The sequence below is a fragment of the Calliphora vicina genome, chromosome 2 (assembly GCF_958450345.1).
Source record: "Calliphora vicina chromosome 2, idCalVici1.1, whole genome shotgun sequence".
Classification (NCBI taxonomy): domain Eukaryota; kingdom Metazoa; phylum Arthropoda; class Insecta; order Diptera; family Calliphoridae; genus Calliphora; species Calliphora vicina.
In genome coordinates, this window is record NC_088781.1 from 24074571 (window position 1) to 24092251 (window position 17681).

The 17681-nt window shown below is 32.1% G+C and overlaps 6 protein-coding genes across 7 annotated transcripts; 3 read left to right on the plus strand and 3 right to left on the minus strand.

The window, feature by feature from the left end:
• Positions 1-50: 50 nt before the first annotated feature.
• On the plus strand, positions 51-2170 carry pths (porthos). Its single transcript, XM_065501111.1, has 3 exons — positions 51-365; positions 440-698; positions 979-2170. The coding sequence occupies exons 1-3, from the start codon at positions 156-158 to the stop codon at positions 2037-2039; spliced, it is 1530 nt and encodes a 509-aa protein (XP_065357183.1). The 5' UTR covers positions 51-155; the 3' UTR covers positions 2040-2170.
• A 588-nt stretch (positions 2171-2758) lies between these two features.
• Positions 2759-9362, minus strand: E2f2 (E2F transcription factor 2). Its single transcript, XM_065499734.1, has 5 exons — positions 8935-9362; positions 8603-8712; positions 8284-8536; positions 3558-3912; positions 2759-3479 (listed from the first exon to the last, which is right to left on the minus strand). Exons 1-5 carry the CDS (start codon positions 9136-9138, stop codon positions 3352-3354), a joined length of 1050 nt encoding a protein of 349 aa, XP_065355806.1. The 5' UTR covers positions 9139-9362; the 3' UTR covers positions 2759-3351.
• A 220-nt stretch (positions 9363-9582) lies between these two features.
• Mpp6 (M-phase phosphoprotein 6) lies at positions 9583-10406 on the plus strand. The gene has a single exon (XM_065501562.1). It carries the CDS (start codon positions 9687-9689, stop codon positions 10230-10232), a length of 546 nt encoding a protein of 181 aa, XP_065357634.1. The 5' UTR covers positions 9583-9686; the 3' UTR covers positions 10233-10406.
• Positions 10310-12816, minus strand: Coq3 (ubiquinone biosynthesis protein COQ3, mitochondrial). The gene is made up of 5 exons (XM_065501561.1): positions 12732-12816; positions 12439-12672; positions 10968-11343; positions 10746-10905; positions 10310-10538 (listed from the first exon to the last, which is right to left on the minus strand). The coding sequence occupies exons 1-5, from the start codon at positions 12779-12781 to the stop codon at positions 10420-10422; spliced, it is 939 nt and encodes a 312-aa protein (XP_065357633.1). The 5' UTR covers positions 12782-12816; the 3' UTR covers positions 10310-10419.
• A 152-nt stretch (positions 12817-12968) lies between these two features.
• Positions 12969-15649, plus strand: Noc2 (Nucleolar complex protein 2). Of its 2 annotated transcripts, none has more exons than XM_065501049.1 (3): positions 12969-13219; positions 13286-14245; positions 14309-15649. In XM_065501049.1, exons 1-3 carry the CDS (start codon positions 13028-13030, stop codon positions 15557-15559), a joined length of 2403 nt encoding a protein of 800 aa, XP_065357121.1. In that variant the 5' UTR covers positions 12969-13027; the 3' UTR covers positions 15560-15649. The 2 variants fall into 2 exon arrangements, with proteins under 2 accessions (XP_065357121.1, XP_065357120.1); XM_065501048.1 differs by having other exon boundaries at positions 12969-13147; positions 13220-14245.
• A 507-nt stretch (positions 15650-16156) lies between these two features.
• Positions 16157-16829, minus strand: LOC135950266 (NADH dehydrogenase [ubiquinone] 1 alpha subcomplex assembly factor 2). The gene has a single exon (XM_065499806.1). It carries the CDS (start codon positions 16727-16729, stop codon positions 16277-16279), a length of 453 nt encoding a protein of 150 aa, XP_065355878.1. The 5' UTR covers positions 16730-16829; the 3' UTR covers positions 16157-16276.
• Between the last annotated feature and the right edge of the window lie 852 nt (positions 16830-17681).

Sequence of the window (17681 nt, forward strand, 5' to 3'; positions counted from 1 at the left end):
TTGATAGAGGTTATGTCGAACGAAAAATGTCTGACAACGTCCATTTTTAATTGTACCACAAACTGAACTAGACGTGCACGTGTTCTTATAGAAAGTTAAATCATTTATTAAAGGGTAAAAATTTAGTTTAAACAAATTCAAACACAAAAATTACAATGTCCACTACTTCAGAAGACGAAGAAAATGTTGTAAGTGGTGAAGAGGAGGAGGAAGAAGAAGTCGATGAAGAAATTGAAGAGGAACAAGATGAAGAATCAGATAATGAGGAAGAACACGAGGCTGAGGAAACAAAAGAAAATTCAGCCAAAGACAATGAATCTGATGACGCTGATAAAGATGATAAACCCATGACATGGAAAGAATTGGTGAGTAAACTATTATACAGTGTTAAAAGCAATAATTGAAAAACAATTTATTAGTTCTTTTGATCATAATTTAGGGTCTGAATGATACCTTGATCAAATCATGTGAAGAATTAAAATGGAAAGCACCCTCCAAGATTCAGAAGGAGGCTATACCAGTAGCTTTGCAAGGCAAAGATGTTATTGGCTTGGCGGAAACTGGCTCTGGCAAAACAGGAGCATTTGCACTGCCTATTTTACAGGCCTTGTTGGATAATCCACAAAGATATTTTGCTTTAATTCTAACCCCCACCAGAGAATTGGCATTTCAAATATCGGAACAATTTGAGGCTCTTGGTAAGTTTATATACATTTTATTTGTGAAATTTTAAAGTATTGCTTAAGATAACTTTCCTGGCGTCCTGTAGACATTCCCAGTAAAGCTTTATTAAATAGCATGTTATACCCACCTAGGCCATGATGTTAAACTGTAGTTTGATATAAAAAATACATGAAAATAGTAAATATTAGTTTCGTCACTACCTCTGAGCCTTAACATAAGATAAAAATATATTTATAAGAATTTGTTAGATTACAATTCACTAATTTACATAACATTTATTTCCTACCCCCGCAGGCAGTTCCATTGGTGTCAAATGTTGTGTGATAGTAGGTGGCATGGATATGGTTTCACAGGCTTTACAATTGGGGAAAAAGCCTCATATTATTATTGCCACCCCTGGTCGTTTAGTAGACCATTTGGAAAACCTTAAAGGTTTTAATTTAAAGGCCATTAAGTATCTTGTCATGGATGAAGCTGATCGTATTCTCAATATGGACTTTGAAGTGGAATTAGATAAAATTCTCAAAGTTCTGCCTAAAGAAAGAAGAACATTCTTGTTCAGTGCCACTATGACGAAGAAAGTAAAGAAACTGCAAAGAGCTTCCTTGAAGGATCCCGTCAAAGTGGAAGTTTCCAACAAATATCAGACTGTAGAACAATTGCAGCAGTACTACATATTCATGCCTGTTAAATACAAAGATGTCTACCTCGTACACATACTCAACGAATTGGCGGGCAATAGTTTTATGATTTTCTGCAGTACATGCAACAATACAGTAAAAACAGCTTTAATGTTAAGAGCTTTGGGTTTGGCTGCCATTCCTCTGCATGGTCAAATGTCTCAAAATAAACGTTTGGCTGCTCTCAACAAGTTTAAAGCGAAAAATCGTTCTATACTCATTTCTACCGATGTGGCCTCCAGAGGTTTGGATATACCCCATGTGGATGTCGTATTGAATTTTGATATACCCACCCACAGCAAAGATTATATACATCGTGTTGGTCGTACAGCACGTGCTGGTCGTTCGGGAAAGGCTCTCACATTTGTCACCCAGTATGATGTTGAGTTGTATCAACGCATAGAACATTTGTTGGGCAAACAATTGCCATTGTACAAATGTGAAGAAGATGAGGTAATGGCCTTGCAAGAACGCGTTAGTGAGGCTCAACGTACGGCCAAACTAGAACTTAAAGATATTGAAGAATCTAAAGGCTCAAAGGGACGTTATAAAAAGGGTGCCGCTGGTGATGATTTCGATGATTCGGAACAATTTACCGGAGCACGTAAACGTATGAAATCAGGTGGTGGTGGCGGCGGCGGTAAAGCCAATTGGAAAAAGGCTAAAAGGAAGTAATTTCCTTTGTAGAGCAAATTAAATGTATTGTTGTTTTCTACTATAGTCTTTAGTTATTTTTGTAATGTATTTTAAGAAATAAAAGCAAAATGTAAAATTGATTTTACATTAACAATATAAAATTTAAAGAATTATTTTTTATTTACAAGCCGGCATAAGTTAGATGAAATGAATAGAACTCTTATTTTCCTTCGGCAAAAAATATCGATTGGTCGATTCTATAGAAAATTATTTTTATCCATCGTTCTACTCTAAAGAAATTTACTGTTATCGATCGGTCGATAACATTTTCTATAGAAAAATTACTGTAATCCATAAATTTTCGGTCGATAAATTTTCTATAGAAAATTACTGTTATCGATCGATAAATTTTCAATAGAAAATTACTGTAATCAATAGTTGGCTACATTTTCAATTGACAATTTTTGTTAATGATCTATAGAAATGTTTCCTTATCGATTGAAAATTATTGTTGTGTATTGATCTTTGCTCCCAAAACTATAATCCCAAATTGCTCTTGGACAATTTTACATACATATATCAATACATTTTGCTATCGAATTGTTCTTAGTAATAAAAATCCATTTGTTGTTGAAACGTTTAAACACTTTTGTAACTCCCAACCAAAAGTTTTATTGCTAAATTCTTTTAAATACATATTTAAAATCTCTTAAAATCTACTACAAATTTAATAAATCATTAAGAAAAACAATTCATGATTTAATTGATAAATAGTCAAGAGATTTTATTTGTTAAAGTCCTTAGTCAATTATTATATAATTTAATTGTTTTAATTTAATACAACTTAATCCTTAAACTTATGCATAATTTGTTTAAGCAAACATAAAATTAATTTTGAAATGAAATAAAATGGAAAATAATTTCCAGTCTTTTGAAAAAATTACAAAATAGCCAAAGCAAAAAAGCAGTCAGGAGGGGAAGTCGCAATAAGATCAATATGAATAGAACAAATTAAATGAAATAAAATAAAAATAAAAAATTAACTATGTAATAAAATAATAAGGCAGACAGACTAATTATTATGTTCGTTTAAATATACATACAATCAAAGCAAATATAGTCAGATCTCTTTAAATTTCTACTTGATACTTGTTAAGATTAAGTATTAATCTAGATTTTATTTAAGACTTATTAATTAAAATATTTGCACTAGGTATTTTTTTTTTGTTTTTTTTAATAATTTTTTGTTTAAGATCATGATTATGTTGTGTTTAGTTTAGTTTAAAAAAGAAGAGTTTTGAAAAAGAGATAAATATTATAGATCTGAATATCTTGCTAGCACTTGTTGTCATCATATATTTTGTTCGTATTTTACTTGACTGGGTTGTATATCATACAAATCACATATGCCCTCATCGGGACTTAAAACAAAGTTATAATCATTTTGCGGAGGATTTAAAGGTAACAAGGGGGGATTTTCTGTAAAAAATTAAATAAAAGTAATGGATTAATTTTAAGCTAAATCAGTAGATCACATGAATGCTTTTTCACACTTACCCATATTCGGATCATCGGGATAAAATCTCCTCAAAGAATGTCCCGTCGTACATTTTTGCAATATTACACGTGCCGTTAATTTGTTCTCTAATGCCTCCATTTCCTCTTTTACTTCTGGATTACAAAAGTATGTGTGTTCATCGTTGACTAGATTTGCTTTGGTGGTGGTTTGTGTTAACGTACCCGCTGTGTTCGAATGTGTTGAGGATGAGGAAAGTGTTGGCGATGGTGTTTCGAGGCGTGAAAAGTGTCGTATTGATTCTGATTCGGGTTTTGTTGTACAACAGCGTCCCTGATCGGTGACCAGTCGTACGTCAATGGTGCTACCATTATCGAGGGAGATGTGTAGTGAGTTCTGTGAGATAAAATGTTATATATTTTTTAAATGTTTGTTACTCATAAAATATAAAATAATTTTCTATATACAGTGGATGTGGATTAAAAAAAATATATATATATCTTATATACCCTACACCCATGGCAGAATAAGCAAGGTTTTCATTTTTGCAGGTGATGAAAATAGGTAGTTGTAAAAAAATAAGCGAGGTATTGTGGTAGACTTTTTTTGTGATCTGTTAAATTTTTTTTTTTCTAAAATCACGTATTTTAAACTTCTTTAATTTAATTTTAAAGTCAAATGGGAATATTTTGCTATTAAAAAACACATGCAACAATATAGCATATTTAGTGAATATGATTAATGTGGTATACCTAAAGCTTTTCAAACAAAAAATATGCCAAAGAAAGGTGAAGTAAGGAAATGGGCAGCGAAAGATTTGAAAAAAGCTATCTGAGCTATTAGAAACAACGAGATAGACATTATTTTCGCATCAGTCATTCAATGTCTCCTACGAAGCTAAGAATTTAACCGCATCCATTGAAGATGATTTAAATAAAACGCAACTCATTTACAAATTAAAATTCTATGCATCGGTTATGTGGTTTAGTATACAACATTAATAGAACATGGTATACCACATTACCCGCCAATTTTTTCAATGTCTTGTTTATGGGTTTTTTCTCTTTTTCCCAAATTTCTCTGAAACTTGGTAATTTTTTTTTTAAATTTCAGAATTTTAAAATAATTAAGTTTTTGTAAAATTGTAAAATTTTTAAAATCTTATTTTTAATTTTTTTTAATTGTAAATTTTACATTCAACAATGCTGTCCAACAAGTTAAGAATTTTTGTTTGGAACAGAATAGCGACCCTATAATTCTGAAAGGGCATATTGAGTAGTATATCATTGTAGAATAAACTTTTAGTTCAGCTGGTCTGAGCTTTTTTTTTTACAGTGAGTCAATATTTTCGTACTTCGGTCGAAGGGATGGAGCATTATACAAAATTAAAAAAGGATTAAAATATTATACGAACATTTTTGCCTGAAAATTTTAGTGGGTGGTCACCAGACACCAAGTTGTAAATAAATTGAAAATTGTATGTGCGTACAAGCGTCTACTTTGAGTGTACATTTTACATGTGTTTTTTTGTTTTTGTTAATATTTTTGTTACAATAACAAAACACATGTAAAATTTACACTCAAAGTACACACACATACAATTTCTGAAAATAAGCGATTCACTTAATTGTGAATAAATTCGAAAATAATCCATCGATTTTTATGATCGATATATCATTTTGTTCCTATTACATGTGGCTTTGCGATAAAGTAACAAATCTAAACAATTTCTGCCGTTTTCGATTTTTCATGATTTTTTAAAACAAAAAAATTTTATATTTTTACATAAAAAATACATATATTTGTTGCTTCAATTTTTTATTATAACTCCGAAACTACAGAGCCGATTAAAATGCAATATCGCTCTGGTTCCTCTAAAGAGCGACAACTCAAATTTTTTGAATTTTAATTTTTTGCAAGAAATCGATTGGCAGTGGTCATATCTACCCACTGTAAAAATCTTCTATCATTTTCTCTACTCTTTCGCCAAAAAATACAGTTGTATCCGTACAGGTGTATTGAAAAAATAATAGTTTTGTGCTTCTACTGAACATTTTAAAATTTTGAGTTGACGCTTTTTAGAGGAACTAGTGCGATATGTATACATACATATGTGAAAATTTGTACATAGCATGGGGAAAATGTTTTCAACATTCAATCAATCGAAAGAAGAACATTAACTACTCAATTTTATGTATATCAAACAAAAAAGTTAAATTTTGTGAAAATGAGCGAATTCACTTAATTGTGAATAAATTCGAAAATAATCAATCGATTTTTATCTTCGATATCTCATTTTGTCGCGGCTTTGCGACAAAGTAATAAACCTGAACAAGTTCTGCCGTTTTCTATTTTCACGAGTTTTTTTAAACACAAAAATTTGATATTTTCACATAAAAAATATATTTTTTGCTTCAATTTGTTAGACGCCTTTCACACTAGGCAATTTAGTTGCGCAAGTCTCTTGTGTTTGTAGATGCCAAAGGTAATGTCGGGTTAAGGAGACAAAAATTTTGCATGCTGTTTTTTTGTTGGACAAGAAACTTGCGCAACTAAATAGCCTAGTGTGAAAGGCGTCTAACAAATTGAAGCAAAAAATATATTTTTTATGTGAAAATATCAAATTTTTGTGTTTAACTCCGAAACTACTGAGCCGATTAAAACGTAATATATAAACAGATTAAAGGTTATGTATAAATTTTAACTTTTCTAAGTTTACATCAAAGGTCGGACTAACCCTTTTTTAGTTATCATAAATTACGTGGAGAAACATCTAAAAAAATTCACAATTTTAAAAAAAACTTCTTCATAGAATTTAAAATTTCTACCATATTTGTACTACTGGAACCACAATACATCACAATTGTGTAGTGGTTTAAAAAGCCTCTAAAATTTTTTCGATTTGTTGGCAACAAATCACAATGAATCTGCTCTGAAATAACACTGTAAATACAGAAATTTCCGATAATTCCCGGGAAATGTGTACAATATTCCCCTTAGTTTGAAGATTTCAGCTCAACAATGATCCCAAACACACCTGTACGGTTACAATCCAATAAATGACTTGTACAATCTCAATCCCATAGTAAACCTATGGGAAATTGTAGATCGCAAAATACGACCTCAGAAATATACCTCAAGTGATCGGTTATAAGGGAATGGCAAAATAATTCATAGGAGACGATTGACTCTTTAATTGGTTCAATGTTTCGTCGATGTGAAGCAGTAATAAAAAACAAGGCTTATTCAACAAAATTCTGAGTCACTAATAACACTATGCGACAAATAGTAGGGTCAGTGATCGGCGGAGGTTCTGCCCAATGGGAAATGTTAGGTTAGGTTACGTGGGTTGCTCGCAATTTAGCGAGTTCACTCGGAGGCCTTGTGGCCCATTGTGATACCCTTAGAAGTACTATTCCCTTATGCTGAAAATTCGTACATAAAGTGAGAATTGTTTCCCTCCCTAATTTCGTTGACTATGTGATTCCTGTGATCCCCGTGGGAACCAACCGGTACTTCTAATAAAACTGATCATATTTACTAGTGACACATCTCTGAGACAGTCCAGATCATGGAAAAGAGCTCTACCAAGATGTAGTAGTGTATGCTCTTGTAATGCTGGGCATTCACATAGAAGGTGCTGTACCGATTCCTCCTCCTCTTCATCTAAACAACTTCTACAGTAGCTATAACGAGGGTAACCCATACGTTCCGACATATGTCCAATCATACAGTGCCCAGTAATTATACCCGTAAGAAGCCTGATATAATTCCTGCTAAGATACAAAAGAGTCCTAGTTCTATCCTCTGGGAAATGTTAGATCGGTAAAAAAAGTTATACGTGTCCCGGCGTTTCGCTGGGTCAAGACTAGGAATTGAGATATATCGATTTTAAATTAGTATATATCGTATAGGAACAATTGTCGCATAGTGTAATAAAACCTAAGTATCCATTGTTTTGCCAGTACCATAATAATGAATACTTGTTAGTTTGTTTCCTATTTTCAGAATTTAATTAATTTTCCGAAGCTCCCATAATCTGATTGATCATGGTTACTATTTTTCTATCCTACATAAATTTATCACAAAGTAAACCAATGGTACTTTTGATACAGTCTTGTCTAAATTCAGCAACTGTTAGAAATTGTCTTATAAAACGCTCATCGTGTTGTATTAAAATATTTCCAATAAATCAGTGAGTGTTAAAAAACCTATTAATAAATAGTCAAAGATGATAAACTGAGAATTTGATTCAATATAATTGATAGAATTGTATACCAAATAAATCAAATATTTTAAAATTAACTAGGTACATCATTTCACCAAAAACACTTCTCCTGCTAACTCAACCACAAATAAGGGTTCGTTTAGCCGATATACACCCAAATTGAGTTATAAGTTTTACTTTGCTCGCACCAAGAAAAGAAATGTCAAAAATATATTTATATACCAAATGACTCGTATGTCATACATACATATTTGGGAAGCACTGGACTAAACCAAAAAGATATATAATAACTGATAAGCTAGATACAAGTGAAATTAGAAGTTTAATAGAACTATAGCCAAAAAAAAAAAAAACAAACCGATAGGCGTTTCGCCACGAAATAAATATATAAAAACCGCAATAATTTCATCACATATTTTTCTAACACTTTATAATTAATTAACCTTATTGAATTGCTTGTGACTTTCATAAAATAGGTGGTATTTGCCATATAAAAACTATCATAGCATTTTGATTTTAATAGTGGCACCATCACTTACCTTTCGTTTAACAATTTTCTCATCTTCGTAGTGTTTGGGTATTGTGAAAACACAATCTTCACCAAAAACGGCAAGCAAATCATCGCGGGTAACGTAGGCAAATGAACGATTCGTTTCATCCTCTTTAACATACTTCAAATTACGTTTGGCATAGTCTAATTGTAAATCAATTTCAGCTTCCAGAGCCACTAACTTACAGCTGTGATCTTGCAAAGAGCGATAAGCTTCATCTTCCCGGCCATCAATGCCACCTCTGCAAAATAAAACACAATTAGTAGAACATTTACAATAAATGCATTTGCCAGCTTATAAAACTTACCTCCATCTGACCACACTGCTGTAGCGAGTCTTTTCAATTAGACCAATGCCTTCCAAAACATTAGTAATATCATATATGCGACGCTTTTGTACATCCAAAATTTCGGCAGCCTATAAATAATAGAGTAATACATATCATGGTTAATAATAAGAATAACAATAGTGTTTGTATTGTAGAAAGAAAATGTTTGGCGCGCGTAAGAAAGTACAGGTGATTAGTTGTTTATTTTTGTTGTTGTTGAATAATATTAACTCATACAGAATACGAAAATAACCAAGGTTTTTAGTGGTGGTTTTTTGTGTTATTGTTTGTCCTCATCTTCTAGTACTTACATCTCTGAGATCAATTTCTCCACCATTTTTAATCATAAGGTCCACAAATTTTTGCGTCAATAGGACCAGTGAGCCCACAACACGACTCGGAGTTTGAGGCGTAGTGGGAACATGTTTTTCTCGTTCAGTGGGTTGGGCGGGCGTTCCAACATTACTATTCGCGGCCCTACTAGATTTTTTCGGTGTATTTTCGGGAGTTTCCATGGTCTATTTTTACAATATTTTTATATAATTTCACACTTAAAAGTTTATATTTTATGTTTCTTTAAGTTTTAACACGTTTTAATGACGATAAATATTAAAATTTTACGAATTAAGAATAAAAATTTGGCGCTAGAAGATTTTTTAACCCTGCCGCCATTTGGATATTTTTATACATTTACTTTTTCATTGACATTTTCTTAACTTTTTCTCTTCGTCGTTGTAATTTTTTCACCTTCTATTCCACCTTCATTCGTGGGAAAATAGAACAATGATAATGAGAAAATTGTATAAAACAGCTGGGTTCTTGATAAAATAAAAGAAATTTTAAATTATGTAACACCCTGTTGTTATGTTAGAAGTTTGACATATAGAGGTCTCTCCTTTTTTCTTTTTTTTGACACATGGTTTTTTTCTGGGTTTAGTGAAAAAAGGGAAAAATTAGCTTGTTTGTTTTTATTCTTCCATTCGCACCAGAATTTTCAACACGCGTTAAGATATCAAATTGAAAAAAAAAATATATAAATTTATTAATAAAAATTTAACACAAAATGTCGGCGAAAAGCTTCAGTAAACCCCGCTTATCCAAGGGCATATTGGAAATGAAATTTATGCAGCGCACCAAAGACAAGGTGGACAAAGAAATTGAGGCGGCCGAGGGTAGAGCCATGTACTCCAATGAGATTACAGACAAAATGTTAAACGGCAACTCAAATTTCATAATTGAACCTAGTTTTGTTCACTGTGAAAATCTTATCGATGGACGCTTAAGTTTTCGTGGCATGAACCCAGAGATTGAACGTTTACTAGAGCTAGAACGTGAAGAGAAGGCGGCTGCCAAGAAACAAGAACAAAGCACCGATGTGTCCAACGAAGATATGATGAAGTTCTATCAAAACAAAACGGCCGGAGCTGGTCATACCATAGAAAAGAAATTTTCCAAATTTAAGAAAGTCAACAATAATCAAAATAAAAACCACAACAATAATAAAAGACACATAGTGGAAGGTGCGGGTGCTGCTGGTAGTGCGGGAAAAAATAAAAAATCAAAGTTTATGAAACCCAAAGATAGTGATGATGATGAACAAAATGATTAATTTCTTACTTAGAGTTATAAGTAGTTTTTAAATTTCCCTTTAGTTAATAAGAATACTTAACACCCATAAAAAACAGCTTTTACATAATATTTCTTGTAATTTTTTTATTTTTTAGAAAATATAACACAACATAAATGAAATAAAAATTATAATTAACAAGTCTTTAATAAAAAATATAGTGAATACTTTAAATTTCCGTTTTAACCGCTTGAAGAGCATAACACATATCAGTTGAGTTTATCCAGCGCCAGGTATTACGCCAAAAATCGTAAGTGCTGCCGTTAATAACGACAGTATGACAGCCCACTGTTGGGAGAACAAAAAAAAAAATAATATACAGTCTTGCTCATCTACACATTGAAATTTAAAACAAAATAGATTTGTTTCGAAAACAATCTTTAATGTAATATATTTCTGGGGATATCACATCTCTTATATATGCATATCGCAAATATGTCGGAGAACTAAGTAATTTTTAAAAAAAGATTCTTCAAACTAAACGTTTTTTCTTACTTGTATCCAAAATCCTTTGCACATCCAAAGGACTAATCATTTTGTTCCAATGATGTGTACCAACGGGGGCAATTTTTAAAACATATTCACCCAACAGCACACCACCCACCCACATGGGTATAGTTTTATTAATGGTAGTAATGAAAAGAGAACCACCAGGCTGAAATCATAAAAGAATTAATAAAACTTTCGAAATATTAGTAATAACCAACAATAAAGTACCTTTAAACACTGAACACTTGCTGTTAGTAAAGCAATCTTATCCTCTACATGTTCCAATACTTCAGAGACTATGACGGCATCGTAATAATTCACTTTGTCTTTGACATGAACATCTATAGGTTCAATTTTATATTGTATCAGGTCACATAGTGCTGGACTGGCCACTTGTGATAGATGCTCGCGTGCTGCACGTATTAGTTCATCACCCAAATCAATGCCTGTCACTTGAGCTCCTAAGCGAGCCAATTGTTCGGTTAAAATGCCACCACCGCAGCCTACTTCTAGAATTTGTTGACCCTTTAATACTTGGCAAGTGTTGACTAATTCTGGTGGGATGTTGCCACGTGCCACTAGGCCGTCACGTATGAAAGGTACTCTAAATTATAAAAATAATATACAATACATATCGACAGAAGTTGTTACAAAACTGAATGACCTTTGGGAACAAATCTAGGGAAGTTGAAACTCTAATTTTACCATATCTCTGATATTTTTGAAACTGATACGTTTGAAAGCTTTTCGAAACAGTTTTGAAATGTGATAAAGCATCCCAAATTATTAATTTTTTGGACCCATTTCCGGAGTTTGTTTTAAATGTATGTATTTATTTCATAGTAAGTATTATTATACACTAAAGTGTAACCAAGATTTATGTGTAGCTTCAACTTAATATAATAGGCAGCTTAAGGCCTGTCGGAAGTGTTTTAAACTTTGTGGTATGTCGAACACCGACTTTCCATAAAATACCCTTTTTTTAATGACCCATAACTCAAAAATAAGAAAGTAAATTTGACCGAATGATAGGTTAAATGAAAGCCTGATGTTTTGTGAATAAAATTATTATAAACAAGAGAGCTATATTCGACTGTGCCGAATCGTATATACCCTTCACCAATTTATACTTCAAAATAAAAACTTTAAATATTTTTAGGTAAAATTTTTTTTCAAATTGTTTTTTTTTAAATTATTTAAATTTTTTTTTAAATTTAATTTTTTTTTTTTAAAATTAAAATTTTTTTTTTAAATTTAGCAGACAGTCAGTCATACGTTAATGGCTTAATCAACTCAGCTATCTATATATACCCTTCTCACGAAGGTGAAGGGTATAAAAATGCATACCTTTAGTCTAAAATATTTTGAGTAAACAGAAACTTTTCAAGAATTATCGGTATAAAAACTCAAGATTTAGAATTTTGATTTCAATGGGTTCAATCTCATATAAAAAGTATTTTTAAAATACACATAGGTATATTAAATGAAACATATATTGACCAAGTCGGACACAGCAAAAATCGAACATATAAAATATTCTAACTTTGGACGCCCATATCTCTGTGGGAACAAAAACAAACTATACCGTCAAAAACTCTTTCCAATCTTTATCTTAAATTATACTTTGCTGAAGGGTATATAAGATTCGGCACTACCGAATATAGCTTTGTATAGTTTGCCCATATCATTGTTACCTTACCTTATAGCATTTAGAGAATGTAATGCTTTCATTGTACCATTTATATCCCACCAATCCTTGGCCAAATTGCCATGATGCTGAACTTCACGCTGTGTTTCCTTGTCAAGTTTGTGGTCTCTAGATGTTAAATCGGCTATAGGTGGGGTTTTTCCATCCTTTTGTTGACCGGCATCTGTGTGTTGTAATTTTGTCAAATACTGGACATGGTTGGTAGTGCATAACAAAATTTGTTTCCTAATTAGAAAAAATAACTTAATAATATTTTACTTTCAATAGTTATAATTAGCAAATACCTTTGATGATTTATTAAACCAGCAATTGATTTAAAAATTTGTTGCGACATTTTTGTGAATGAAATTGCACTGTTTTTTTTTTGTTTTCTTGTGTTCTTCTTTGTTCATTTCTTCATACAGCTGTGTTTTGTTTATATAGAGCGTTACTACACCACAACAGTAAATTTTATCGAAGTTTGGCAACTCTATAATTTTACATTTTGTTTTTAAACGCACGTGTTGATATTTCATTTTCATAAAAATCATTAATTTGAGTGCATTATTTTATAAAAAAACGTGAATATTAGTGAATAAAAATGAAGGCTTCAGATAAAAAATCCATTAAACCCAAAAGTTTGTCTACAATTAAAAAGAAAAAGTTGGAAAATCCTGATATTAAAAGTAAAAAAGTTAAGAAACTTAAAAAAGCTGTAGAGGTGGAAGACGTGGAGCTAGAAGTGCCAGTTATTAAAAGTAAAAAAGTTAAGAAACTTAAAAAAGCTGTAGAGGTGGAAGATGTGGAGCTAGAAGTGCCAGCTAAAAAAGAGGACAAGAAAGTAAAGAAACAACCTAAGGAAGCTAAAAAAAATAAAGCTTCCATTAATGAAAGTAAAAAGTCCAAAGAGGTGCCTGAGAAATCGTCCAAAAAAAAGAAAGGCCACAAAAAAGATTTGGAGGGCTTAAAAGACATCGATCCAGAATTCTATGACTTTTTAAAGAAAAATGATAAACAGTTGCTGGATTTCAATCTGTTGGACAGCGATGATGACGAAGATGATGAAAAACCAGAGGAAAAAGTAAATAAAACCGATAAAAAGTCCAAAAAATCTAAAAAAGACGATGATATAGATTCAGATGAGGAAATGATGGATATGGATGATGAAGACGAAGATGATGATAATGATGACGAAGAAAAATATCATAAAGCCGATGCTGATTTAGAGGTGGCCAGTGACGAAAGTGATTTCGAAGGTGAAGATGAGCCCAGTGTGGGTCCAGATGGTACTGAAAAAATCACTTTGAATCTTTTGCGTCAATGGCAATTACAACTGGAAAAGAAAAATGTACCCATAGATACTGTACGCAAAGTTATACAAGCATTCAGCTCTGCTTTGCTTAGTATTTCTCCGGACAGCGATCAAAATGTTCCCATGACCTATAAAGTGGTGGGTTCGGCAGCTTTCAATGGTGTCATTCAATTGTGTGTGTTGCACCTACAGCCAGCTATACTACGTTTACTCAATGTAACACCTCGTTCTTCTATACCTCTTCATAAGACCAAAAAATGGAACAAGGTTAGGGGTTGTTTACGTTATTATCTAACGGATTTGATACGTTTAGTGGAGCAGGTTTCAAGCGCAAATATTTTGTCTGTACTATTGAAACATCTTCATCAAATGGCCGGTATGGTGGCCCCATTTACCGCTTTGGGTAAAACCATATTGAAGAGATTGATTGTATTATGGTCTAGCGGCGATGAAACTGTTCGCGTCATAGCTTTCTTGTGTATATTGAAGATCACTCGCAACCAACAGGTATTTTTTGCTAATTAAAATAATTTTAACACTTATTTTAACTCTTTATTACTTTCATTTTAGGCCACCATGTTGAATCATGTCCTCAAAGCCATGTATCTTACATACGTACGCAATTCGAAATTTGTTTCACCCAATACCTTGCCGGCCATAAACTTTATGAGACGTTCTTTGGTGGAAATGTTTGCTTTGGATTTGAATGTTACTTATCAACATGCTTTCTTGTACATTCGTCAATTGGCCATTCATCTACGTAATGCTGTTATATTGAAGAAGAAAGACAGTTTCCAAGCCTGCTACAATTGGCAGTATGTAAATTCATTGCGTTTATGGTCTGATCTTTTGGGTAATACCTCTGATAAACCACAATTGCAGCCTTTGGTATATCCCTTGGTTACTATCGCTTTTGGTGTTATACGTTTGATACCTACAGCTCAATATTTCCCATTAAGATTCCATTGCATACAATCCCTAATCGATTTAGCCAAGTCTACACACACTTTTATACCTGTTTTACCTTTAATCTTGGAAGTATTAAAGAGCAACACTTTCAATCGCAAACATACCACAGTGTCCATGAAACCTATGCAATTTACTTGCATCTTACGTCTAAACAAGGGCCAATTGGCTGAAAATGGTTTCAGAGATGAAGTTGTGGAGCAGGTCTGTGGTTTAACATTGGATTATTTGGCATATGAATCGTCTTCGTTGGCCTTTTGTGACTTGGCAGTGCACACAGTAATGGCTATGAAAGCATATCTCAAAGAATGCCGCAATGCCAACTATTCGCGTAAGATAAAACAATTGGTGGATAAAATTCAAGAGAACTCAAGATTTGTTGAGCAGGAAAGACGTAAAATAACATTTGGTCTTAAGGATACTGCTCAAATACAAGCCTGGGAGACAACGGTCAAAAATAAGGGAACACCTTTGGATACATACTACAATAGTTGGGTTAAGACCCATGAAACCAAAAAGCGTCGTCAAGCGGCCCAAGCTGATATCATTAATAATGATTATGATTTGCCTTCAATTAAGAAATCGTCTAAGAAATCTTCAGTGCCAGTTAAAAATGAAAATGGTGAAATTGAGTTATTCCCATCAGACTCAGAAGATGATGACGTTAGGATACCTGGTGTAGAGGACAGTGATGAAGAAATGGTAGAAGAGAAACCCAAGAAGTTGACAAAAGAAAAGAAATCTAAAAAAGCCAAGGAGGTTGAAGAGATCGAATACGATGTGCCCATTGAAGAAACTCTTGAGGGAGAGGAGGATGTGGATATTGTTAAGGATTTGGACTTAGATGACTGGTAATCAAATTGAACAAAGTATAATCCTTTTTATAACATTAAAATACGTAGTTAAGAAACATTGAAATAAAACAAAACACATATAAAAAGAAAACCAACGGTTTGTTTAAAGAGTACAGCGGTAAGAGTGTAACTAGATGAATATGCAGAAATTCCATATAATAAAAAAATGCACAATAAAAAGAACTAAAAAGAAAAAAGATTGTAAGTCCACATGAACTATAAAAATTAATAATAAATGATTACGAATTCCTGTTCTCGTACCAGCACAAATTTATTTATTTATTTTGTATAGCGATTGATTTCATAAACGTGCAATAGACAAAACGATTAATAGATAAATTTGTATATTGAAACAGGTTTTTCATCCGAAAGTAAAACGAGTAACTTTAGGAATTAGCCTTTTCCTTTTTATTTAATTTATATGAAATACAAAGCTTAAGGAGGTGAAAATAATTATATTACATAGTAAAAGTGACTGAGATTTGGGAGTTGAGATGACTGTTTTTATAATATATTTTTATCGGCCTGGAGATAAGTTAACTAAATTCTGATTAGTTAAGGAACACATAAATTTAAACAAATATAAAACACCACCACATTTTTTTATCCAACATTGCTCATGGATTTAATCTTTATTCAACACAATATTAAACATCTAAACAATTTAATTAATATAAATTATCACAAAGCCTGTCTTACTCTAAGCTCATTACGGATTTTAAAATTTCTTCTCAGGATCCTTACTTGGAATAATTTCGTATTCCTTGTATTTAGGAAAAGTGCCTATGGTCTCCTTTTCTGGTACTATCAATTTACCCTGATCATCCTTCTTGCCATATTTGGTATCCAGTTCTGCAGCATTCCTTTTCTTCATATCCATAATTTGCAAATTTCTCACCAATTCCTCTTTGGTAGGTGGTTCTTCTCTGCGACCTCTGAGCCAAGCTTCCCACTCTGCAGTTAGCTCTTGATCGAATGCCTCTTTATCGGCTGGTTCAAACCATCGAGAAGCTTTACGTTTTCCAATTGAGGGATTTGGTGGTATTTCAAAATATTTGTTGCCAAAATAATCCTCACCAATGTAATTGCCACGAATCTGTCTTGGTCTGAAGGATTTAAAGAAATTTTGGAAAATTATCTTTATAATATCACGTTGCGGTGGCTTAGCCATAACGTTTTAATTTTAAAATAACTTTAATTTTTATAAATTTATGGATTAAATAAAACGATGCACGTCGCAATATTGGTTATGTTTATGTTATGACATCTACAGCTGATTAATGTAAACAATGAAGGTGCTACCGGACTTATTCTGTTTGACATACATTTTTTTGAGAAAAGAACTTATATTGGTTTTTTTTTAGAGAAATAATCGAAATTATAATTAAAATTTTGATATTTTTCGTGTACTAATTTAAAATTAATTAAAATCTGCAATACTTTAAGTAAGGCTTTGTATTACAAATAAATGAAAATTAATAAATAAAATGAAATTAATAAACCACCACTATTTAAAAATATCCATACTATTATAAGTTTTAGTACACATTTAATTTTTCATATCTGTGTTCTGACATTTTCTAATATTAATTGTTGGTTTTTTAGAACTGCCAACTTAATTGAATTCTTGTATACGATTGTTGTTTTTAATTGCAATGTTTAATTTTAGAACACATATGTGTTTTAGAACAGTTGTATTTCCTCTCAGGCGTATTTCTTCATGATTAATAAAATATTTCAATGGTTCCATGAAGTCAATTGTTTATCTTGTCACAAAGTGTCATCTTATTCAAAATTATGATTCAGAATGCCATATAAAACTGAACTTTTACAAACAACTGAATGGCCAAAATTACCGTGATGTTCATTCTTAATGTATTCGAATACTCATTTTTGTAGTCACGACTTTCTAAAGAATAAATTTTGTATTGAAAATATGTAACAATTCCCTGAAAACCGTTAAATTGACAATTTTATATCTCCATATCTTATTTTATTACACTGTATGCGGTAAACTTGTTGAAATGGTTATTCCATAATTACGACATCACTAAAAATAACACAAATACTGTAATCGGTATTCTCAATTCCTTTTTGTTATCGTTCTCTTTCTCTCTCTATCG